A 27,071-nucleotide genomic window follows, 5' to 3' on the forward strand; every position below is an offset into this window, starting at 1 on the left:
CAGAAATTTATTTCGGGAGGGGTATAACAGTGTTTCTTTCAAAAAATATGTTCCGGGGGACACGCTTAGTGTTCGCAGGAGCACATACTCTTTTCTATTTATCATTATATTACAGACGTATTACAGTATTTTGATCTCCTTTGGGGGCTGGGGCAGTGCCCCTCCAAAAACATGTCTGGAAGAAACACTGGGTCCAAAGCTTTTAGGAGGAATCCAAATTCAGTATGGTAATAAATTATATTAAAATTTATAAAAGTCACTCCTAAAATTAGATTCAATTTACGGAAAAGTCGGGATTTCTGGGAGGTCCGAACCCTTAGGGCCCACCACTTGCTTACGTCCCTGACATTACTCCGTGGAAATTAAAGTGTTCTGTATAAGTTTAGTATTTCATAATGTAATTTAAGTAGAACCTTAATATTAAGTTTATATATAATTAGGTGCGTACCCAGAAATATTTGGTAGGAAGGGTTCGAGCTTTGGGGCATGTGCCCAATACTACAATTCACTTCATCTGAGTACTATCGAACCGATATTATTCTGCACTCGAAAAGACGATAAATAATTGTAAAATATTCCACCTATATTTTCAGATTTTTTTTTAAAACTAGATTATTTTTATAAGGGAAAGAGTACAGATGAAATTTAAGATCAAATTTTTATGCTACAGCAATCATTTCCCTGTTAAACAAGTACAGTTTTATTGAGAAACTGTACAAATGTATGTTGAGTGAGGAACTTTTTTTTTGGGGGGGGAAGGGGATCTGGATAGGTGCACCCCTGTGGGTGCAAATCTATGCATAATTTATTTTTAAAAAGCGAGGGATATTCTACTGTAGATATGCTACATTGACCTGATCCCTAGTCTTCCGTTGCAAGCGTTGCTATCGGCTGGAGGAATTCCACTCGCTTTCTTTCGCTTAGCAACAGCTGAACCATTATTGGCTCAACGCGTGGGTGTGTGAGGGTGTAAGCGTTAGTTCGCATTTTTGCCACGGCTCAAGACATTTTGGCAGCACAATAGAAGAAGAATTCAGTAAATCAGATTAAAGTTTCTGTTCATTTCAAAGAAAAATAATAAATTAATGAACTAAAAAGACTAAGCGTAGGCATTCAACACCATCATATGCGAATTACGAGGTAGTTTTGGTGAGTGACAATATACGAGGGTTGTTCCAAAATTTTAAGGCTTAACCATGAAAGGAGTAGCTGAGCTCAAGTGTAGTGTTATTTTTCAGGATAGTTATTAAATCGGATGGAGACCAATTCGAAGCCACAGTCATAAATTGCTGCCATGGCGACATCTGACTATTGGCTAAAAGCATTGTCTTCAGGATTGTCCGCGTGACGAGACGAGACGAGACAGCCAATAGAAACAGATACTCTTTCTGAGTCAAGACATCTTTTTCACACCTTTTCGACACGAAAAAGTCTCAACTGTGGTCTAGTAGACGACCTGAATTGTTCTTATGGAAAGAAGGACGCCTTTTATCAGTTTCTCAAAACACTTGTGCCTAATGTTATCAGGCAACTGTCGTAGAACTGCATAATAATCTCCGGTTATTCTTTTCCCATTTGGATCATAATTTACAATCACATCCTTTCCTAATTCCAAAAGCCAGTAACATTTTCTACTGAGGGCATTAACTTGGCCTTTTTGAATATAGGGATAAGCAGTGTTTTCCGAGACAATTTTCCCTGGGTAAATTTCAATACACAGGGGATGAAATGCGAAAATACTGGTAACCAGTGGCGTATTTACGATTTTGTTTCGGGGGGAGAGCTTTGCCTGAAAATGTGAAAATTCTGCAAGATATTTGATCGGGGGCCTTAAGCTCGGAAGCCCCCCTAAATATGGCACTGCTGGTAACCCTTGTTAAGAGAAAATCAAATGAAATGTTGCAGTTCAACGTTCCATAATTATGGCCTGTAGGCTAAGGCAGATGGTGATTAAGGCAAATGAATGATGATGGAAGAATTGGTGTGGAGAAACGGGAGTACCCTGAGAAAAGCCACGGGCACGATGTTGTCCACCACAAAATGAGAGATCGCCTTGGAGTCAGAAATATAATGGTATCTAGTTAATTTTAAGAATAACGCAAAGAAGTCTTACGTAAGATTTCAAATTTTACTATTACAATTAATTTCTCTGTCACGCACTGATGCATCTTCACAGTGCAATATGACACAAAAATCGTTCCGTGTGATGATACTATACAATAGGTATCTTATTTATTACTCCTAATGAGTTATTATGCACGCATTTTACTTTTCAGCTTTCTAACGTGAAATTACTCGTTTCTCATGCAGTCAAATCTGTAATATTTGGATAGCAACACTTTCCCTGCTCACTCCCTAACTATCTTACTGTATCCTTCATTGGTGCAATAATTAAAGTTAGTGTTACCCATGAGACGAGGCGTCTCGTCTCATTTCTGTTCTTGAACACTTCTTTCTCGCCTCATGTTGTAAATTTATTTCTTATTTATTTATTTATTTTTGATTTCATCTATAAGTTGTGAGAATCCTTCTGCGTCTCGAGAGATCCACGAAACATGTAAACCATATTTATTATTGGAGTTTATTGAGGAGTTGCTTACGTATCTTTAAACATTGATAAATGTTCTTTATTGTGTTCGTACCAGGCCTGAAACCAGCCACAGAAGTTTGGAGGGGCCATGAATATGTTAGGGGGGAGGGCAAGTCATTAAAAATTCTGTTATAAATATCTAAATTGTGTTTTTTGTACTGAGGTCTGGAGGGGCCACGAAAGCTTTAGGGGGGGCCAGGTCCCCCTAGACCCCCCTGTGGTTGCGGGCCTGGTTCGTACAATCATTTTATTAATTTATGTAGGCTTTATATTGTGAATTATGTAACAACAAAACAGTATCTGAGATTTAAGAAGGATGAACTCTTGCTGCCCACGAAACTCGTGAAATTTCGAATTAAAAGAGGTACCTCTCGTCTTATTTTCAAGACGAGACAAGAAATATTCCATCTGGTGTCCAACTCTAATTGGAATTTAACGACCATTTTCAGCGCTATGGGGCGGGTTTCTGCGTTGCACGTATTTTCCCATTCCTTAATTTGTATAAATCCTGGAAGTACGGAGTGAAAATATGTACATTTATGAAAGTGTTCTGCCATCAGCTCTATGATGGCTGCATACTTCATTCTTTAACATTGCGGTTTCCAGGCATGTTTAGGAGGCTACGGTGGCTTAATGCTATTGCGCTTACCTCTGGCGCGTGTAGTCCCTGATTCGACCCCCGGCCAACCAAGTTTATGGTGAACAATATCGTGTCCATGGATTTTCCCGGGTACTCCCAATTCCTCCGATATTCTCATTCCACCAATCCTTCCATTATCATTCACCTGTCTTAATCACCATCTCCCTTAGCCTAAAAGACCATAATCGTAAGCCCTTAAACTGAAATGGTTCATTTCATTTTTTCTAGGTATATAATTTGATAACGAATTCACCCGGTATTTCTTATAATGTTGGTATGTGTATAATCGGGAAAAAAGATGTATCTGGCAAATTTCATGTCAAAAGAGCACTAAATGAGAACAATAAAACGAAAATAAAATTTTCTTGTCAATTTAGTCAACATTTTATTTTACTCATTCTAATTTTCGTATTTATAATTATTTTCCTGTGAAATTTACCACAAATGTACGTTTCCCGATTATACACATAGTAACAGTGTAGAAAGTACTCTGCAAATTCATTATCAAATTATATTCTTACAAGAAAACAGTTATAGATATGCGACAATCATTTTGGACATGAGTGTACGTAATAACGATTTGTGCACGCGCTTTTTTTAATGTTCTTTTTTTTGGGGGGGGGGGGGGATCGAGGCCATACGACACGGACAGCTTAATGTAAGAAACGAACTAGTAGGCTGCACTGAATTAAACATGGCTGTGCCACGCCGAACCTTATAGCCACGACTGTGAATTATTTAATTATTGTTGTATACCTATTGTATACATGTAGTATCATAATTTAGAATAGTTATTGATTTTTTATCTGGTATTTATGATAAAAAGGATTAGCTGATGAAGATATTTAAATTTTACATTAAAAAAATATCATACAGAATTTTCAATTACCGCGCTTTCTGTAATTTATTCGTTGGTATTTGTACATATACATACAGCTTCTTATAGAATTAATGTATATTCATTTACCATATTTTATTTTTTAAAAAGAATATAGGAATTTTAAAAGCGTAAAATCCTTTAATTATACAGGGTGTTTCAAAACAACACCGACAACGTTTGGGAAATCATTCTTGACATCAAGATAAGACAAAAAGTATAGACCAACTTGGGTGCACAAATGCTTCCTTTCGGAGTTACAGGCTTTCGAAAACATGTAAAAATCAAGTTTTAAGGTCCATAGCTCCAAAACTATGGCACCTATCGTAGTCGGGTCAAGACTTCACTTAAAAACTAGTATCTGCTCTATCCAAATATCCATGTTTCAGAATCCTGCGGTACTTCTGTAACAGATTTTACAGAGGTAGTTGGTGAATACTTCAAATTATATTCCCTTAGCCAAACTCCCTCTATAAAAATTACTTCGTGAGTAGCTTAGGATTCTGAAACATGTATTTTTGGATAGTGCATATATTAGTTCCTAAGTGAAGTCTTGAATCGACTATGGTAGAACCCATAGTTTTGGAGCTTTGGACCTTTAAAGTTCATTTTTACATGTTTTCGGCAGCCTTTAACTCCGAAAGGAAGCATTTGTGCACCCAGGTTGGTCTACATTTTTGTCTTATCTTGGTGTCAGGGATCAACTCCCAACACGTTCAAACCTGTTGTTTTGAAACACCCTGTATAGCAGCCTGTCATTCCACGCTTCAAATGATGCATTGAGTTTGTATTCACACACACACAGAAAAAAGTCTTGTTTACGTGGTAGTTAGCATGACTGCTAGAGATAATAGTAGGTCAGGTAGCCGGTTGAACATCAGTTTGATTATGGTAAGTATATGCTATAAACCAGTGGTTCTCAAACTTGTTGTTACTCCGACCCACATTAAATAATAAATAGTATTTCGTGGCCCTCCTACTTGTATTCAAATACACATCGACATTCTACGTAATGGTGGTGTATTTGAAACCAATTAAATGAGTGTTACAAAGTAGAGCCCGATGTTTAAATTTAAGAAATCAAATTTAGTTGATATCTTTTTTCTATCGTAAATATATCACTTTCAAACTTAATTGTAATGTAAATTTATGAATATAGTGGCCCTGTCGGTACGAGAATATCAGTCAACGATCGAGCAAATGTAATGTAAATTTCTTTCTCGATGGACTAAAATAGTGGTGCTTCAGAACACATATTTCTACATGAAAATAAAATTTTCATAATTAAAAGGGAAAATACTCCCTGCGACCAACCAATAGGTCGCGACCCACACTTTAAGAAACACGGCTATAAAGAATCTTGGTATATTTGCCTATCTTTTCATGACATTACACAATAGCTTTGGTTTCCAGTCCTAGATGAAAATGGCTTTGCATAATTCTAGTGGTTTCGAGTTTTAAAATTATTTCATGGGAGATTGCATAAAGTGAAGGAAATTGCCGTTTTTTGAGTACATTAAAACAATTTAGTTAGATATTAACTTCGGAAAAAATTGTCCGAAGGAGAAATAATTGCAGAGGGAATTACGATTTCAATGGAATGTGGTTTGTGTATGCATAATATCCAGCCCCGAGAATTCGATTATATATATACGTAGTAAAATTATGTATGAAAAACTCATTTCGGACGATTTTGCCATTCCATACACATTGTCGGAAGCAAGCAAGTGATTCAGCTAATCTCGACTTTTTGAAAAGTCAAGTATGGGAGGTTTGTACTAAGACTGAATTCAAAGTTGCGTTCTGACTTTTCAAAGCCAGCAATCGAAGTTACTTTGAAATATTTTTCATTGCTCTAATATCTTACGGTTCGAAAAACGTGCCCTCCTTAATAATAATAATAATAATAATAATAATAATAATAATAATAATAATAATAATAATAATAATAATAATAATAATAATAATAATAATATAATTAGGCATATACACCAATGTTTCGAGATTTTGGGACCAACTATATATCTAAAGTGAGTTTAAACTTAGTATAAACTTTCCTGCACTTTCGTCGTGGTCATTCTACAAGCTTGAGTTTTAGCGTATCACAACGGAAGATTTTCTTTGGATTTTTTGGGAGAAGCTGTACAAATAAACACTACCATTAATGTTGCAACCACAATTTGACGTGAATATAGAACATCCACTTGCAAGTTTTTATTTACTTTTCATAAGTTGAATGCTCCAGGCGTATTCTCCTTGTTTTTCCCAGTAATCTAATCTGAGAAACGTGACTGTTACATAAATAAGTGCAAAATTGTTGTCTTGACCTTCTTGTGAAATCCGATTTACTTAATAGTAGCATTGCAGTATATAGCTTCCATTTACCAGGCTAAATGATTGCGTATTGCAATTGCTTCATCGACCGGAGGGTTAAAAGTGATCAATAATGTTCTAAGGATGAAGCAGATACGTACAGGAAACGTGTTGAACTTTGACTGTTGGAGCTTTTATTTTAGGTAGGACTTGGACTATTAAAAAAGTGTTTTCCCTATTAAATTGATACTGCATATACAAAGGGTACTAGGAAAGTTTTGCAATATAGTTTTATTTATTTTTTAAAAAAAGTAATTTCCACCACATACAATATACCACTTCATGCTGAGGTGTACTGAATCCAGAAGTATAAGTAGGCACGGTGGCTCAGTGGTAGAGCGCTAATCTCTGGTGCGTGCGGTCCTCGATCCGCGGCCAAGTAAACTTATGGTATCGTGTCCGTGGGTTTCACCATCATTCACTTGCCTTAATTATAGTCTTCCTTAGCCTAAAGGCCATAAATGTGGGACGTTAACTTGAAAGAATTCAGAAGTCAAATTTCTGAAAGTTCTTCTGAATAAGTGAATGAAACTTCTGAGCATTAATTGGATTCTTTCAGAAGCTTTACTTGATTCTAAATGCATCGATACATTCTTCTTAAAATATTGCTTAAAGAATGGAGAGTTCATCGCCGCAGAAAATAACGCCATTGGATAGGGTAGAAGCAATCCGTCGTGCTTATCTTTAAAAGTATGAATGGTTAATAAAGGACAAGGTGTTAAATAAAATTTAGTTTCTAACTTTCTGAAACATAAACAAATACCACACGCAAGTTTCATTACATGTTAACTGATTGGAGTTCTGAGCTGTGAGAAGCTAGTCGTAAGACTAGACGTTCAACCTTACCTGGGGATCGTATTGTCTCAAAATACAATTGCTCTCATAAGAGTGCTATGCTCGCGCAATTAGTATTCTGAAAGCGTCTTACTACACTTATTAAACTAATTTTATATTTCAAAAATGTGAAGAAATTATCTTTATTATAATTTATAAAATTTATATGTTGAAATAAAAAAAAATATCTTTTCACTTTCTTAGAAAACACTAAAAGTGGGATTTTTGGGAGTCGTTATATGTTAAATACTTTGGGACAAAACGTATTAATGTAAAGCGATGTATATAACTTACAGTTCTACGGCTATCTAAGTGCTATTTAAATTGTATATTGATCCACAGGAATTTCGTCTAGATTACAATTGTTCTACAGTGACGTAAATGAGAAAGAACTGTTTTCTTTTGTGTGTGTGTGTGTGTGTGTGTGTGTGCGTGCGGTATGTAAAACCTCAATATAGTAAAACAGTTTCATTGGAGTTAAATCGGGACTGCACGGTGACGAGGAAATAGAACTTCTACTTATTCAGTTTTGTGGAAATCATTTGTTAATAACATCTAATGTGAAGGGGAGTAATCAATTCCCTTCATTACGTTGATTTGAGGAAAATCACACTATTTCCTTTTTTATTTATTTATTTATTTGTCAATCCGTGTGGAGCTACACCTATAAGTGATACTTTTAACAGATATTTAGGCTACAATTTTCAATCTGCCGCTTCACAAATATCCTAACAGTGGTTCTCGAAATGGAATCCGCGGGACCTAGCTCGGGGGTCCGCGACGCCTAAAAAGTGAAATGTGTTGTAATAAAACAGAACTCACAGCTGTTATGCAAGAAGTATTTTAAGGTTATGAAACTGCAGCTGTGGACAGTACGAGCACAAAACAATAACTATTCGTTATATTCAGTGCTCAAGCATTTCCATGATTCTTCAGGTGGAAAACTCTCGGCTGAAATGCACAAAACACTAGAAAGCATTAGCTGCAAGTTTTCGACAATATTTCCCTGTCCCACAACCTGGTAATTGTTGAATAGAAAATCATTTCAGTAATGTAGAAATCCATGATATATAAGTTATGAATCTCTCTAACACAGAACAAGAACAACTACTTTCTGCGACATTTCATAGAAAAACATTTTCAAAGAAAACGAACTTTGTAGCTTTTGGTTGGATCATGTGTGCGTTGTGAGTATAAAGAGTTGTCTAAAAAGGCATTGTAACATTTGATGCTTTTCCCTACCACTTACTTATGTGAGCAGACCATTTCTGCTATTTGCAGTATTAAAATCTTAAAGCGAAATCGTCTTAACGTGGAATCGGACCTAAAGTTGATGGTGACAGAACTTATTCCAGATTTCAATGCAATTATGGAAAAACACAAAGAATTTCATTCTTTACATTAGTGTCTCCACATCTGAGAACATTGTTTATCGAGTGTATTTCTTTTCTTTTTTAAAAAAAAAAAGAAAAAGAGAGATTGATTTTCAGATTTTCAGTCTTGAAAGTTAATGTATTTTCAATTGAAATTCCGTTCACTAAATAATCCTTCCTTTAGAATTGAAATTCCGTTCCTTTAGAATAAATTACTTATTGCATTATTTTTCTTATCAGTGGTAATTCTAATTAGTATATATATATATATATATATATATATATATATATATATATATATATATATATATATATATATATATATATCATCTGAAATTTCAGATATTTTTGCAAGGAGGTCCGCAGATCACTTTCCGACTGAACAGGGGGACCACGTTATCGGAAAGTTTGAGAACCGCTGCCCTAATACGGATAGTCGAAACGTAAAACACTTCGAAGAACTTCGAACTCCTCAGCTGGAACCAGTAGCATAGTTCTTAAATCCGGCTCTCTTTGAAGCAACATTGTGTGGTGAGGAGTGACCTATACTTGAGGGTTGATCTTGCATTACGCTCTGAACCACGGACGGATTCGGTGCAGTTGACAGATACACAAAGCCCATGTTAATAGTAGTTTCGAGTTTTCCATAAACTCATATTGCATAAGGATACAAAACACAAAACCTAACTTTCGCAACACTTTGTGTATAGTTATGTTAGTTAAATTTAACTTAGTGTGATAGTTTTAGTAAAGATGTAATAGTCTTTCCAACGTGTGTTATAATATATGTTTTCGTTTGTTTTCAGTTGCAACAGTGCTAATTCTACTGGAGGTAGGAATCGTACCAAACACATGGAGTGGATTCTATTGCAATGATCCCAGCATTTCATTCAAGTTCCAGGGAGACACAATCTCCATCACCGTTCTACTTCTGGTCTCCTTGATGATTCCTTTTATGGTGGTAAGTGTCCGCTCGAACAACAGAGCATACAATACCTGTAGGCCAAACTAAATTTATGTCCCAATGGTTTAGACTGTGCTTCAGTCACTAATTTTTAACAGACTTAAAAGAAAAAGATGATTCTCAATTTGACCTGTATGTATGTATGTATGTATGTTTGTAGATTTGTACGCAATTATATAGAGAATTGTTGGTTATATTTGGATGCAATTTTCACTAATGAAATAAGCTATTCCGAAGTAAAGTTCTTACGTATAAAATGTTTGAAAAACTAACTAATTAATAAAAACTTAATTCCTGCTTCGGCTGATGAAAAAAACTTAACCTAAAATATGCGGCAACCAGTTAATCAACAAAGTAAGGTGGGTTGTATATAACAAAGGGGTTAAGAATATTTTTGTTGCCAGCTCTCTCCAAACGGTTAACCACTTTTTAGAATGGATATTTGTAAGTCATTGGTAATGTTAAAATTGCTTACGTGACGGTCTTGCTCGACTTTTGCCAGAATATCGTCCACTTTTTATGTGATTGGTCGCCCACTGAGAGAAGCAACTTGAACACCGATAGTGAAAAAATTAAAGAAACTTCAAAGAAAAATAACAGACTTAACTAATTGAGAATGCTCCAAGAGCATTGCCAGAACGCACTTTAAAAGAAATAATTTTTCTTATTAACTTCTACAGGCTTTATACCAATTGTTCTATGTACTTTATTATTATACTGATTACACAATTCTTGTAATATATCTATCCATTTATAATTTCCTTGAGTACCGTACTAAATTTGTTACACATGTTTTGTTTACAATGCTGTTAAAACGTTTTACGATATGATGTTTTATGAAAACACACGCTAAAAATGAAGGGCTCAAAATTGAAAAAAAAAATCGCAAAATATCATCTCTGTATGACTTACGGTTCCCGAAATATGACCCCTTAAATCTCCCGAAATTGGAACTTTTTTGACAAATATCTCGGGAACAGTAAGAGTGACGCGAAAAACTCCATCTCTTCTTTGAAATAGTGTTCGATGCTCTATCGAATGGAGGGCTCAAAATTTAAAAAACTCGCAAATAACATACACACACAGACTTAGAGAATTCAGTATCGACGCTTTTAAGTTCGTTGAAAAGCAGAAAATAATAATAATAATAATAATAATAATAATAATAATAATAATAATAATAATAATAATAATAATTTTCTACTTTTTAAAAGTTAGTTCATATATTTTTGAAGCGTTTATTAAAATACATTTACCTGGATCCTCAGTAATTTACTATTGTTTCTCATTTAGAGCTCCAGATACATATCGTACTCTACACTCTTGTCTTTCCTGCCAAAAGATGAAATCTTTCAGTTTAATGTCCCACGCTAATGTCCTTTAGATTAGGTATTTGCTGCCAATATGAACATATTTCCATTTTCTCTCCTGAAGACGAACCTAATTCCTAGGCGATTTAAACCTATTATCAATAAGCTAACATTCTTGGACGCCGCCAGAAATTTGCACTTGCCTCTTGCGGGAGGACTTTCGACAGACCATGAAGATAATATTTTCTAGGCGATGTTCGGTATTTATTAATATTTAAAAATGATAAATTAATGTTCGAAAAATTCTTTTACAGTTCTTCCAGCGTTCAAGTTTTCTTTTGTTGAAGAGTAACAACATAACACTTTAAAGTCAATACATGTGATTCATACAGATATGCATATATGAAGATTTTCAGCATTGTTGAGTGTTGTACTGTATATCTTACAAGAAATGCTTCCCAGCTGTAAAATAGATTTTAAAATATCTGGAAGCAGATTTAGCGCTTCCCCCTGAAAGTGTAACATTTCCAAACTTACTAATGGCCATAAATAATAGTTTTATAGAGCAATAAGATTTGAGGTGGATGAACCCAAACAACAGTAAACTTTTGAGATAAATTCAAATATTGTCAAATCTCAATATGTTAGCAATCTGCAAGAAATTTGGGTAACATTACAGACTATTTATAAATGTTATCACCAGTGTCATAATTAATCCAGTGTCGTCGTCTCGGTATGTACTTTATTTTCAAATGACACTACATTAGGTAATTAGTCTTATTACATATACAAAATGACTAGGTAAAATTATGAAAAAATATGTCTAATACGTAGCAGTGTTACAAACTTTAAGAGTAATTTCAGGAGACATATCGTTTTAGTCTTGATCCGTATATTTCAAAATGCATTAGAAAAAAAAACATGGTTTCTGATTTAAGTAGCTCGGAAGAAAATTGACCTAACCTTAAATACCTATTATTAGGCTGATTAAACAACGTTGTTAGAATATAAAATTAGCTTTTTAGTAATTTTATAAAGAATATTCTGAGCGGAATAGTTTTCAATCTAATAGAATACATTTCAGACATCAAACAACTTAAAGTATACAAATCAAAGATTATCACTAAAATTGTCCACGAGACGAGTTGAGACAAAATTTTCGTGACGAGATAGAAACGAGACAGAACTGTTCCAATTGAAACATACTTTACGAGATGAGACACCACTTTGGTGACCGAGACGATTCATCCTCAACTCTGGTCTTGTAAGCAGTTCTAGTTATCACAGTGGATTAAAGGAAATAGTTAGGAAAGAATCAGGTGAGAAATCGCTGTCATCAGTGTGCCATCAAAATCACTGTCATTTCATTTACCAATACTTGCTGTTTAGTAGACTGAATTTCCATGCAACAATATCCACCTCAATACTTTTTATTTATTAATTTATTGTAAAGCGTTAAGTACTTTGAACCTTATTAAAAAATATTAATACTGTAAAGTATTGTATTTTTGTTGTATTGTTGAATAGATGTGGCTAGTGGAAACGATCTGCCATACGCCTGACTACGAGACGCCATGTACGTTTCGACGATGCCTTCGCGAGGGAATAAAGGCTGGGCTGTTGTGGTATAAGGAGTTCCTCGTTGGATTCTGTATGGTCCTTCTTGTGACGGATATAGCCAAAGTCATTATCGAGGAGCCTCGGCCACATTTCCTCGATAGTTGTAAGCCAGACAAAGCAATTAATTGTACAAATGGGTAAGTATGAACAGATTTCCTGTTGGTCAATACAATTTAAAAGAAAAAAAAGTATAAACATTTAATATTCCCACAAATCAGAAAAGCATGCAGTTTTCAAATAAACCTTTTACCAAAGGTTTTTAGAAAATAAATTGTATTTGTTGATAATTACTTATAGCTGAACTGCTAGTTGTAGTGATTACGAAATTACATTTAGTTTCGTTACGGATCGAATATCAAACACGATTTCACCTATGTAATTGCCTTTTTGATACGTTGTCGTATTATCTCGTATCTTTTCAGGAGGTAGATTAGTTTAAAAAAATTCCAGAGTTGGATAGCTTGAGCAGCTTAATTTAGATCATTAACTTTTACGAATAATATTGTAGGTTCGACATAGCAATAGTTATCTTCCTTATAAGCATCATTCTTCTCCCAAAACTTACTTCGTTAATGTACTTCAATATAGACAAAAAAAAAAAAAAAAAAAAAAAAAATGGTTGCACTGCGAATCCGTGTCGAAATCATATATCGCTCAAGAAGTTAACCGTGTGACCATCCAGGGTTCAGGTGTACTGTAAAATTGAGTTGTTTTGTGTTTGAATTTTCGACTTTGAGCCAGCATCCTAAGACAGTTAGAAAGTTCTTGAATTAAAGGTCCACTTTAGAACGAATCCAGTCTGGAAAGTGGGATGTGCTTAAGAATATATAAAACGTATAACCTGAGTTATGAATAATGATAATTCTGTTCGTATATATATATATATATATATATATATATATATATATATATATATATATATATATATATTTAAAATAGTGCAAAAATGGAAGAGATATTTATATAAAATTTCACTAATTAAGAAATGTATGTGAAAAAGTGCTTAATATTAAAAAAAAATCGAAACAAAACATTGAAATTAGCGCTTATTTGTCCTTAACTGGTATGAGATTTTGCGTATGAAAAATAACATTTTGTATTATGGGCGCTCTTATCGGGAATTGCTGTTTATTAAAATAATAAAGTATATGAAAGAAGAAGTGTTTATAATAACACTTTTTTCATTGTCACTCTTTGCCTTTATATACTTACATTAGATAAGTCTACAAGTTGTCGTCAATTGATTTGGGGTTAGGGTCTATTTGTAACCTAAGTTTTCATTTTATTTATTTGAAAGTAAATTTTGAGACTATGAAATATATTCCAAATAATCGCATTCTATGCTTCAAAGGAAAACAAAACCATCAACTAATTATTTTATCTTAATGCTCTGATTATTTTATATTAAATAAAATCAATAGGTGTTCTACTTCGTAAAGTGATATTTATTTGGTTGAAGTTAAAAGAAAGTTTTATAAAAGACGTTAAACTGTTGTCATAAGTACCTGTTTTCCGGCGTATATGACACACTTCTTTCCTTTTTCAGAATAAGTTCAAAAATAGATACGTCTTATATTCTGATACAGAGATTTTGATTATTTCAATTTTAATAAGTATTCTCAATTCTGCATTGTTTGATCTCTTTACGGTGTTCAACAACATTCCAGCTACGTACAGTTCAATAACATAGTAACTGTTTGGTTACATCATTTTATATCCGTTTCATGATATGTATGATTTCTCTGGACACAATATGCGCTGTAGACATTCCCAGACCTATGTGCGGTCTTGCATTTAGTTAATCGTTAAGTTCACATTTTTCTTGATAAAATGTCACTTTGTAATTATATATATATATATTAATCTTTATAATAATCAGTATATATATAAATCTTTATAATATTCAGTGAAAATACATTTTCTTAAAAGTTGAGTATATCTTATACATCGGCAAAAACAGTAATTTAAACATAGAAGATTATAAAGGATGAAAATCAAATCACAAATTATTTAAGATTTAAGGGACAAAATTCTCAACGTTGTATTTCAACATTAGTTTAGTTTTACTGTGAACTCTTTCCTTTTGAACTTGTCGTGTTTTCTCATCAGAATACCCTTTACATGTGAAAAAATAAAATAAAATAAAAATAAATAAATGCATATAGTTGTCAGAGCGTAAGGTACAGCATATCTTAATGTTATTTTTTTTTCTTTTGTTAGATATGTTTCCAATTACATCTGTACCAACAAACAGCTTAGCAGTTGGACGATAAGAGATGCTTCCAGATCATTTCCATCGGGTCATACTTCCATTTCTGTTTACGCCATGATATTTACAATGGTGAGTGAGTTTATTCTATTTACAAACGAAATATATAGCTATTTTATATATAGCAAAGCTTGACGAATTTTTTTTCTTTAGACGATGTTACTTCAGGGGCGATTTTTCTTTGTATTTGAGGATTATTCTACAGTTGGTTTTAAGAATTCAGTTTGAAAATATAAATTCGTTTCGCTTCACTTCACTCGAGAAAGAGACTACTTCCCTCAAATGCATCAGGGAAAGTATCCGTTGAGAACCTCATTCAAACCCCTCCGGAAGATTTTTGAGTTTGTCAAGTTACGCGTATACCTATCAGTACTACATATCCATAGATGTCCAGTGACTGACTGACTCAAACTCATTCCAATTTACTATTCAATATGTTATAGTGCTTAACTGTAAGACAAAGGAATTGGTTTTTGTTGTGTTCTGCAGTATTTACTTACTACATGTTATAGAATATGCAAGTTCCTCCTGCATAACGAATAATCATACTAATTAGTACTACCTCACTTAACTGAACAATTTTCATGTAATAATGTATCAATCGCTTGGTTGTTTTTCCCTCTTAAGTAAGACATTTCTATGGAAAAACTATTCTTAGTTCACGCCTGACTGCATTTTGCGTGAAATAGGACAATACAATTTTATGATGATAATTCTAATGGAATCACTACAAATTTTAAAGTTTATTGCATTCGTCAAATGTCACTAAAACCAGCTGAAACATATAGCGTGGGCGTAAGTTGCGTGACACTAGCAGTTATTCAGATCTGAAAATTACTTTAAAATGCTATATGAAGTGATGATTGAACTGAAAAAACAACCCTGTCTTTGAACAACGCCAACCAATTTGGAAAACATCATATGGCAACAAGGCTGTGCATCTTCTCACTATGGAAACCTTAAAATATTTCTTAAATGACAATTTTAATGAATAGGTTCGCAGACGAGGTACTACTTTGAATGGCTAGTGCGTTCACTAGATCTCAGTCCAATGAATTTTTCTATCTAGGGAATAATGCAAGATCATAAAGCTTCCAATCTCCAGTTACCCATAGCTCCATCTCTGTCAGCAAAGAACATGGAAGTAATTTGTATTAATTTTCTGCTTTAGAGGAATGTACTCAGAGGGCCACTATGGTTATATGGTTGGCATACGAAAAGAGAACTGGAACTGGTTCGATTCTCAGCAGAGCTCGTGTGGTTTGCACCGCACATTAAACATAGGTTCGCGTTTCACATATCCTCCTTGTTTGAATGGAGCGTTGACATTTGAATCAAACAATCAACTGAAAATGTACTCATCGTAAATACCACCTTCACGATCAAAATGGGCTGAGATACCCGACCATGACTGTGCCACATAAATATTTATACTGTAGTTGCTGCCTTGTACACAGAGACCTCATAATTATTACAATAGTCTGGGTTCGATGTAGAATTTGACACAGTTTCACTGCTCGAGTTCCTTAGATATGAATGCAACAGTTTCATTGCAATGGTCACCCAACGATGTCTAGCACAAAACTGATGAGCCCAATGAGTCACAGAGGTCCTCTCCTTGGCTATCTTCCAGGTTACATTGAGATCGCACCAACAGCTCTACTTGTATTAACCTGTCTTTTTTTTCCCTCGAACATTTCCACATTTTGCGTAAGAGAGTAGTATTTTAAACATTTGTTATATTGTAACTCTTAACTGATAATACAGTGATGAGTATGTTCATTGTTTCAGTGGTACCTGCATTGTCGTCTTTCGAAGCAAAGCACGTACCTGTTGGTGCCTTGGTTGCAGTGTATATGCATGGTATGGGCCCTCATGTGCTCTCTCACCCGGATCACAGATCATCGTCATCATTGGTGGGATGTTCTCGCTGGCTTTATCATCGGAGTCTCTGGAGCGTTCTTCACGGTAAGGTTCGAATTTATCCCTCTTTCATACAACGAGTTGGAGATATCAGTAGCGTAGCCATAAATTCAGCTTTAGAGGAGTGTAAATATCAAAAAGTCACATAGAATTATCAACATAACACATTTTATACTTATTATATTATGTAATAAATTACACTTTCTATGCAGTTTTAAAATAAAGCCCCTCTGTCCCCTGTTGCGATGAAGTCCCTGTCACTTTGTGTCGCAGTTGAAATTAACAAGATCAGAAGCTACGGCTTTGTAAATCACAATAAATTTATTTGGTACTTAAGAACATGTTGACAATTTTGATATAAGAAAAATAAATGTTGTTATTGAATATATGCTGCCTAATTCAGTAACTTTTCCTTTATGACTACTGGGCGTTCTCCAGATCTTTTGGTAAAGGTTTAATTCTATGTAAAATGATATGATGACGTGACCAACATCTCTTTAAAAAAATAAATGTTCGGCTAAATGAAAGGGAAATTGATTAAGTCTTTAACAGGCGGAGATAGCGCATTAAAACGTTGCTAAAGGGAATAAGATCTTGGACAAAATTTACATATGAAATAGAGACTAGATCTATGGCTTTGTTTGTAAGTGGAGGGAGGGTTAATATGTATACAAGCAAGGAAAAAAGAAATAAAATTAGTTTTTCAATAATGAGTTAATAGTTTTAAGAAATTTCATTCAAAATAGGTGTGGGTGTATTTTCAATTTTTATACGAATTTTTAAATCCTTTTATAAAGTTTTGTAATTAAAATTTCGTATACTGTTCATTATAGCTTTGAAATAAAACATACCAAAGTACCAAATACGTTATCCGATAAAGGCGGTAATACATTACCGAAACTGTCATACAAGTGTTTTCAATATACAGGATGTTTCAAAACACCGACACCTTTTGGGAGGTGATTCGTGACACGAAAATAACACAAAAAGTATAGACCAACCTGGGTGCAGAAATGCGTCATTTCAGAGTTATAGGCTGCCGGAAACATGAAAAAATGAACTTTGAAGGTCCATAGCTCCAATATATAGGATCTACCGTAATCCGGTCAAGACTTCATTTAGAAACTCATGTTTCAGAATTCTGCGGTACTTTCGCAACAATTTTTAATAGAGGTAGTTAGTGAGTATTTCAAATTATATGCCCGTAGACGGAAGTATCGCAGGATTCTGAAACATGCATTTTTGGATAGCGCACGTGCTAATTTCTAAATGAAGTTTTGACCCGACTACGTTATTATATATTTCAGCTGTGGAATTTAAAGTTCATTTTTTCATGGTTTCGGCATAACTCCGAAATAACGGATTTCTGCATCCAGGTTGGTCTATACTTTTTGCCTTATTTTGATGTCAGGAATCATCTCCCAAACGTTGACGTTGTTGTTTTGAAACATCCTGTATTTAATGGCTTTGGTCAATGTGTTTTATTAATACATGTAAAACTTTGTATATGACACGTGAACAATTAAATATAAAATGTTAGTCCATGCAGAACAGAATTCATCGGAAGAAGCATCCTTAAAAATAAGAACGAAGAATCAGTAGACATAAATGATACAATAAGATTTGAGAACAAACGATATTTACGAACAAGTAATTATAGTATTACTAGGTAAAAAAAAAAAAAAAAAAAAAGTTTTTGTATTAAGAACATTAAGAACGTTAATTATAATTCACTTTATGTTAAGGAATAATTTATTTCTATGGCCAATGTACAATTTATTATGCATGTTGCAGTAAGACAATACGACATTAAGAGACATCAAAATATTAATAAAAATATTGTAGAAGGATATATGCGATATGGACTGTACAAAAACCCCAAATAGGTTTCGAAAAGATTGTATATACTCTTCTTTTTTATGTCGTCGGTACATTTTTTTTTAAATATCGTTTTTCAATCTTTGATTGAACTTGAGTTGGCAAAATTTCATAGATTTTATAAACTACCATCACGTAACTATTCGCGAGTCTTATTATTTCTGATTTTCACTTGTCTTGTGTTCGTTTAACTGGAGCTTACCACTTTAGATGATTGACGTAAGATCATGAGTTTTTAAGATTTTTTTCTTAGTTGATTTGTTCATTTCAGAATATTTTTATCATGTACATCAATTTTAAGAGTTCTTGTTACTATTTTTAGTAAGAACTAAAAGAATGTCCATTCTTCGCACGGGGAGAACGTGTTTCATTTTGGCGTAAAGGGCACCAAAACTATCACCAATCAACTTGGGGATCCCAAAACTAAGAATTCGACATTAATATTGGTCATTTTTAATTATTTTTACGTCACCATCCCTTACGAGTACTAACTGGAGCTGAATTTGGATTTAAAAGGCATCGGAACTGTCACTGTTTATCTCAGTAACCCCGAAAACTATGGATGAGAGACTAGTATCGGTCATTTTCGATCATTTTTATTTATCTCCCCCCTCCCCTAAGTTGCACCATCACAGTGATAAAACCATCCCAGCCCGAACCTCATCTATGTTAAAAATTTAATCGAGATCGGTCAGTTCAAGAGTTATTAAGTCACAAACAGAGTCACGTTCATTTTTATTTATATAGATAGATAATGTCAGACTATTGTACTAAACTGTGAAGAAACATTTTATGGTTTACAAAACAAAATATTTTTCAAAACGGCCGTGTCAAAACAAAGTATGAGGCATTTGCATATGAGGAAACACAAACTGTTTTTTTTTTTCTTTCGCATGACGTGTGTGGTGCGAACGTCACTTTAAGCTATGTCTGACTGTGAGTATTTCCTATAGCTTTAGTGTTAGAAAAGGACAAACTAACTGAACTTTGAGTATTTCGATCGTTAATAAGTTATCATCAGATGAGAAGTGGGAAACAAACAAATCGGAAAAGACGAGTAATATCAAACCAAGAAAGAAAAGAAGGAACACAAAGAATAAAACATTTTTAATATTATATAATGAATTGAAGCTCTTTATATTCGTTGCTAATATTTAAAAGGCATCGATTACAAGTAGTGTCACCGGAAAACTTTTGTGTCCCGATTCTCTGCCCATGCTCTGGAAGATAAAACTCGACCTGTTGTATCTATAATTATCAATAAAGTTAGCTGTATTCAAATACCATTATATTACTTACTGACTTGTGATGCGAATAATATGATAAGGCTATACAATTTAGTTTCAACTATGGGGACACTCGGTCCGAAAGGTGTAAAAGCTTTTTCAGGCAGGTTTTCCCTGAGTTTTCCTCATTCACATCAGGCAAATGCCGGAACTGTACCTAACATAAAGTCCCAGGGTGATTCCTTCCTTCCTCACTTTCTCGGGTAGTATAATCACCAAGGGACGTCATCCCTTCTACGTGACAAATTAAAATGGCCATAATTGCTGAAAGCCCAGAAATATAACTTTTAGTTCCCGGTTGCAGTTAGGTTTCAAATAAATTTATTAATTTATTAACATGATTCCAGATGAACTGAAGTAATATTAAAATATGAAAGGATTTTTTAAAGGGAAAGTGATCTATATTTACCAAAGACCATCTTCGCATTCGCTTGGTGGAATTTAGGACAAATTCTAGAAAAAGTTGTCAGGAAGTACGCAGGATTCGAACCCGGAATGTCTCGATTGACAAGAAGCTAACCGTTCAACTAGCGGTCGGTTGAAATGTACTTAAAATGATTTTCTGAGTGCTGAATAATTAATATATTTTTCTTCTGAAACTTTTATAATTACACCATTGTATATACAGCGTTACGGAGTAAAATGTAGTCTTTAATCTACAGATGTAGAATACAGCTATGATCCTATTGAAGGTCTAGTATTTTATTGAGCCGCGATGGGTCAGTGATAGGGTTATTACCTCTAACGCGTAGGGTTCCTAGTTCGATCGCAGCTCCCGCCAAGTAGACTTTGTGGTGGACAAACGCCTTGTGAGTGAGTTTTTCAGCTTCTTCATACACGTGTAATTCCACTTTTAGTCTCGGTGCATAATCGTCAGACATTAAAATAATATTTTATGAGGAACTGAGTTTTTCTTCTGATGTCTGAAAACAACCTATTTTGACAAGAGGGAAGTTTAGTTCATCAGCAAGATGGTATGTTAAACACAGATGGTATCATTAACGCAACACAGGAACGATTCTGTAAAATGTTCTGAACATGCAGAAGCGCAGAAAGAAAAATAAAAGACTAATGAGCACATATTGTACCAGGTTCGCACGTTTGAATCTACAAAAATATGTCGGTTTATATTTCCATTTCTGTAGCATATGGAACCAATTGTGGTGCGAAGACTTCAATGATGAAAACAATAAAACTAGTGGTCAGGCTGAATTTTTCATAAATCTGTGAAGCTTTTTGCTTCTGGAATTTATATCGGACTAGCTCCACTTGAATTGGTGTCAATGTGCGCGTCTGTTTTAGATCTAAGAGTCGTTGGAGTTAAGTTGAGATTTTGGAATTTTATTTTCGTTTGTAATATCTTATTTCGTTTGATCTGTATAGATGTAAATTACCTTTTTTCTTTCTTCTTCAGATTCAAGCATACTGTGGTGGATTCTTCTACTCCCGTGGTCTGAATATCAAAGTAACGAAAGATGAAGACATCAGGGAAAACGGTCATGTACCAAACAACAGACACCAATCTGTGCGGAGGCTTCTATCTTCCACTTCAAGTTACAACAGTTCTATTTTACCCGAAGACAGGGAATTACGGGAAGTGACAATGACGTAATCCGAGAAGAGTGAGTGTTTTCATGGTGGTAAAATAAGGATATGAATGGACAATTTGGTGTGTACAAGACACTGAGAAAGATATCCTGATTATTATCAGGAGCCCTACGCTGCCTTGTTGTTGTAGATAATTTTTATGTTACTGTGGTATAAAAATGAAGTGTAAAAAATTTGCATGTTGTAGACGGCTGCTGTTGTAGCCCTGACACTGTTGCAGTACAGCCAGTGAAACTACTTTGAATAGGCCAGTCACATTGAAACAAGAGACTTCTTTCTTCAAGATAATACTGCTTTGGAGTTGTTATACGCACTATCAAGTTGTTGATCGCCAACCGAACAGTATTTGAATTATTATACAACGTATTAGATTCTTACGCTTATAATAATTAGCGGAATAAAATATTCAGCGAAACCATGTTGAAGCGAAAAAAGTATTAGAAAAAAAATCTACAAGAGAATAAATATTTTGAGGATATCCTTGATCCAATTAGAATTAAAACAACTCTCATCACACCAAAGACTTTCAAATTGCAGAAAGCTGCTGAATTGTATTATCTAATTGTGTAAAGTTCCGATATCAAGTTCTATACGTCGAGATTAAATCAAGATATCAAGGAATATGAGTGTTATCGTGATGTAATTATATTATCTATATCCGAGCTCAAGTATTTTAACCCTGAAACTAACACATTTTTTAATATTATGAACAGTTTCAATACAGTATTTGTTATCCTAGTTGTTAATTATACAATATATATATATATATATATATATATATATATGAATGTTTGTAAATGCCGAAAAAATTACTTCGGAAAGTGTATGATTATACTTGAGGCTGTGAAACAGCTATAAATGCAATGCAATGTTCTGTTCAAATGTAGTGTTTAGATGTGAAGAAAAACTATCTGAAACTGGAATGTGAAATGTTGATTCCTCAAATCTAAGTTTAAGAAAAAGAAGAGAGAGAGAAAAAAAAAGAAACATTTCATACTATTCGACAATACGTTGCTAGGAGATTCGTAACAAATAAAATGTTAATATGAGAAAAACGCGAAGATTATTTTCTTCTCTTCTTCTAAAATTGATTTATTTTTTCAAGAAGGTATTAAAGTGTGAGAGTATAGTGTATTAATAGTTTTAGTATTACAATAGTAAGTAATTACTGGTAATTCAATTGTGCTAACTATACAGAAGCATAGTTCAAGATGGTCCAACTGCCTTGATCTATAGAGAACGGTGTTCACCAGAGTAATTTATTTGAATGAATCAAAATATATTCAAATATTGCAAGAATCTAATTTGTACTGACATTTGAATTAAAAGCATTAAGAATTCTATTTTATATTTTGATACTAGATAAAGCATTTTTCACATATTTATTTCTTTAACATATCTAATATCTCTAACGTAAAATGGACTAATCATGTATTGGCATGAAATGTATATAACAGTACTTGTAAGTTCTTTTCCAATATATATATTTTCGCGAAGTTTTAAAAACTACAAGTAATGTATTTTCATGTAAAAAAAAAAAAAAAAGTACGCATGAAATATGTACACTCATGTCCAAAATTATTGTCGCATGTCTATAAATATGTTATTGTAGGAATATAATTTGATAACAAATTCGCCCGGTATTTCTTATAATGTTAGTATGTGTATAATTGGCAAAGACATATATGTGGCAAATTTCATGTCAAAAGAGCAATAAATAAGAAGAATAAAAGGAAAATAGAACTTCCTTGTCAATTTAGCAACATTTTGTTTAACTCATTTTAATTTTCGTATTTATAATTCTTTTCCTATGAAATTACCACAAATATCATTTCCCGATTATACACATAGTATCAATATTAAAAGTACCCTGCAGAATCATTATCAAATTATATTCTTACAAGGAGACAGATATAGATATGCGACAATCATTTTGGACATGAGTGTACATAATTTTCCAGTATATATTTACCGAATACACGGATAAGTGTTAAAATAAAAGTCAAAAGAAATTTCCTATTTATTAAACTCCATGAAATGCCTAGTTCAAACTTCAGTTTTACAACACGCCAACAATAAAAGTCTTCTAAAAGAAATTGAAAATATGGATATGGTCACCTCTAAAACTATCTATTACTACAGGCACTTGTGTTCGTGTGAAATACAATAGAACAGCAATTGCCGTTTCTTTTAATTCATTCGTATGTACGTTAGTTACAAGTCACTATTTGGAATAATAGGAATACGTGTCTGCCTGTCTAATTAAATAGTTACTGTATAAATGCAATGTTGTATATTATATAAAGATCAGTATAAAGACATTTTATATGAGATACAATCAGCAACAAAAATTTATTTTGTTGAGGCTTTTTTTTTTTTTTTTTTCAGAAAAGCTCGTTTGTAAGAGCAATTGTTCAGATATTTCTCCACGCGAAAAGAAATGGATCTGCGTTGGACAGATGGAATAATACCGATCTACTGTTGCTGAATGTATTAACAGTAACTGCGTGTATCGGTATAAAAAAGAACCGCGCGTTGCCTTAAATGTTAAGACAATCTTCATTATTGTATGCTGATAAACAAGTATAAACTTGTTAATGTATTATTCACCTTACTGTAATTATGACAACTAAATATAGTTTTTAATTCAGTTGCGTGTGTGTGTGAAGTATTTCAAAGTCCCCACTGTCCATATATTATTATATTACTATTATTTAATTGTTCAGGTAAACTATTCTATTCAGAGCAAATCTAATTACAGTAATCCCTGATTTGCGAGAATCCGGAATTACGTAATCTCTAAAATTACACTTATTAGCGCGTATGAATATGTTTGCAACTTTGACATCCATTGTAGTATGCAACGACATACGTAATATATAAATTTCTGTATAAAATAATTTTTATATTTTTCATATGATACTTCTATAGTTTATATCCGAATAAATACTGCTGTATGATTCCATTTATGAGAATATTACTGCGTAAATAATATGTATATACATACATATAACAACAACAAACAAATATTGCCGATTTCTTACAAAGTTCCATTTAAGCAATTTACAAATTTAACTTACCTAAATAACGTGTTCCATAAACTTCTACGCAAGTCAGGGAGTTGCTGTAATGAAAAGATAACTGACTATAAATAATGCCATTCCAGAATTCTTTGTCTTTAGATGAATAGATAATTCAATCGATGCGTCAGATTATTATGTACTTTGTTGCCTGGTTGATAGGACATAGCTTCAGATGGACAGTTTAAAACATGAGAAATTGTACAAGTAGCAAAACTTCTAAAGTTCTTGTACGAACTATTTTTTGCCAAGCTTTTAAAAAGTTGTATGTATACATGTTTTTGAGTTTAAAAAAATATCCTGTTTTCTTATTTATATGAAGTATTGTATTACACACTGAATAGGTGTTGAAAAAGTGAATTTTTAAAAAAAGTGACTTGTTTGTACACAATTCTGTTCTAAACATACATTCCGTATGTGAATAAATATTTTTTTACAAATAAATTCAGTCTTTTAATATAACCAAAAGAAAAAAATCGCATTTTAACATATTAAGTGTAATTAAGAAAAAAACGAGTACAGATGGTGATCAGAAAAATGGTAACACCTAAACGAAATTGCAACTTATCAGATTAATATGGTGTCGGGCCACCTTTCGCCTTCAGAACAGCCTTGATGCGACGTGGGATGGAGGCATAGAGGTCGTGAATGGTAGCAAGTGGAATTTTACACCATTCCTGGTGCAGGGCATCGGACAGTTCTGTGAGAGAGGATGGAGGTGGAAATCGCCGCCGGAGTCGTGTTTCCAAGACGGACCACAGATGTTCAATTATGTTGAGATCTGGGGATTGGCGGACCAGGGGAGGTGTTGAAGTTCATCCCGATGTTCCTCAAACCACGCCGCAACAACGCCAACTGTGTGAATGGGTGCATTATCATCCTGGAAGATGGCGTCATTGTCCGGGAACAACATCCGGACCATAGGATGCAAGTGGTCTCCTAAAATTGCGACATAATCGTTGGCAGTGATTCGTCCGCTAAGTGTGACCACAGGACCCAATGAAAACCATGATATGGCGGCCCACAGCATCACCGAGCCGCCGCCATGTTTCACAGTTGGGCGGAGACACTGCAGATCATAAGCTTCTTTAGGCGTTCTCCACACACAAACACGGCCCGTGGTTGGGAATAGGGTGAAGGATGACTCATCCGACCATATCACACGTTTCCAGTTCTCAACGGTCCAAGTTGCATGGTCGCGGCACCATTTGCGGCGTGCGAAAGCGTTATGGTCCCTGATGAGCGGTTTGGCCCGTGCAACATGACCCCGTAAGTTCATGTCATGTAATTCGCGGCGGACTGTGATTGTCGAAACAGGGTGGGGGAGGTGCTGATTGAGTTCCTCCGTCACTTGCTCCGCAGTGGCACGACGGTTCTGCGTGACAATGCGCTTTAATTCCCCGCGTGACCTGTCACTCATGATATTCTTCCGCCCACTGTTCCGCTTCCCCGATGTGGTTTCTTTGTGTGTGTATTGTAGGCCGTCGTCACCTTCGACACTGTCCCACGCGACACACCTAACACAGTAGCCACTGCCGTCACACTCACTCCACATAACCGCGCACCAACAATTTGCCCTTTTTGAAAATCTGAGAGGTCTCCCATTTTACACTACCTCCGTCTGCTGAAGCCAGTGGACACTGCTGTTCCACTGCGCCTGACGTAGTATGGAGACCGACCTAACACACTACCACCAGCGGTCCGGCGCTGCGGGCGCCACGACACCACTGCCAACCCATACATCTGACGTGTTGCCAACTGCAGGTGTTTCCATTTTTCTGATCACCATCTGTACGCTTTTTTGACTTCTGTGTGTTACAGTCACCAGCAAAAATGGGTCTGCATACCTTTGGCGTTGAGAGAGCGCAATGAAAACTATTTTTCAGTTTAGTTATGTTCGAATGTTACTGACGAACTCGTCAAGATTTATTTCAATTTTTGGTGGTGACAGTAACATTCGACTTTCGAGCATTTCTTTAATATGTGATACGAGGATTCAGACTTACTGAAATTAAGCACAATGCAACAGTGGATGCCTCATGTAAAAACGCATGCTGAAAAAATGAAAGTGATTTTATATTTTATATATATAAAATTGTTCCTCCGAAACATGCTCCAGTTCCTTAAGGGATGCTGTTGCAGGGTAATGAGACCGAACACCCCTTTCTAACTCAGACCACAATGGCTCAACGATGTTCAGATCTGGTGATTGTGGGACCCAGGGGAGGTGTGATAGCTCCTGGTCATGTTCCTCAAACCATGATTTCATCGTTTTTACAGCGTGGCAGGGTGCCAAATCATCTTGGTAGATGCCATCACCATCAGGGAACAATATTTGAACCATGGGTAGAACCTGGTCCCCCAAAATGGCCTCATACGCCTTAGCATTCATCATTCCATGCAGGGCTATGATGGGACCTGCAGAAAACCATATCACTGCCCATAC

The 27,071-nt window shown here is 34.6% G+C and overlaps 1 protein-coding gene across 2 annotated transcripts in view; it reads left to right on the forward strand.

Moving 5' to 3' along the window:
• LOC145673502 (phospholipid phosphatase 1-like) overlaps positions 1-23,929 on the forward strand; it is a 322,758-nt gene extending 298,829 nt beyond the window's left edge. For both annotated transcript variants that reach the window (XM_081743272.1, XM_081743273.1), the window contains 5 exons: positions 9,494-9,648; positions 12,489-12,718; positions 14,802-14,922; positions 16,642-16,818; positions 21,352-23,929. In XM_081743272.1, coding sequence (XP_081599398.1) covers positions 9,494-9,648; positions 12,489-12,718; positions 14,802-14,922; positions 16,642-16,818; positions 21,352-21,549 — 881 coding nt within the window. In that variant the 3' untranslated portion in view covers positions 21,550-23,929. The remainder of the gene's footprint in view (positions 1-9,493; positions 9,649-12,488; positions 12,719-14,801; positions 14,923-16,641; positions 16,819-21,351) is intronic.
• Positions 23,930-27,071: the final 3,142 nt, after the last annotated feature.

Source organism: Thermobia domestica, chromosome 16 (assembly GCF_964235325.1).
Source record: "Thermobia domestica chromosome 16, izTheDome1.hap1.1, whole genome shotgun sequence".
Classification (NCBI taxonomy): domain Eukaryota; kingdom Metazoa; phylum Arthropoda; class Insecta; order Zygentoma; family Lepismatidae; genus Thermobia; species Thermobia domestica.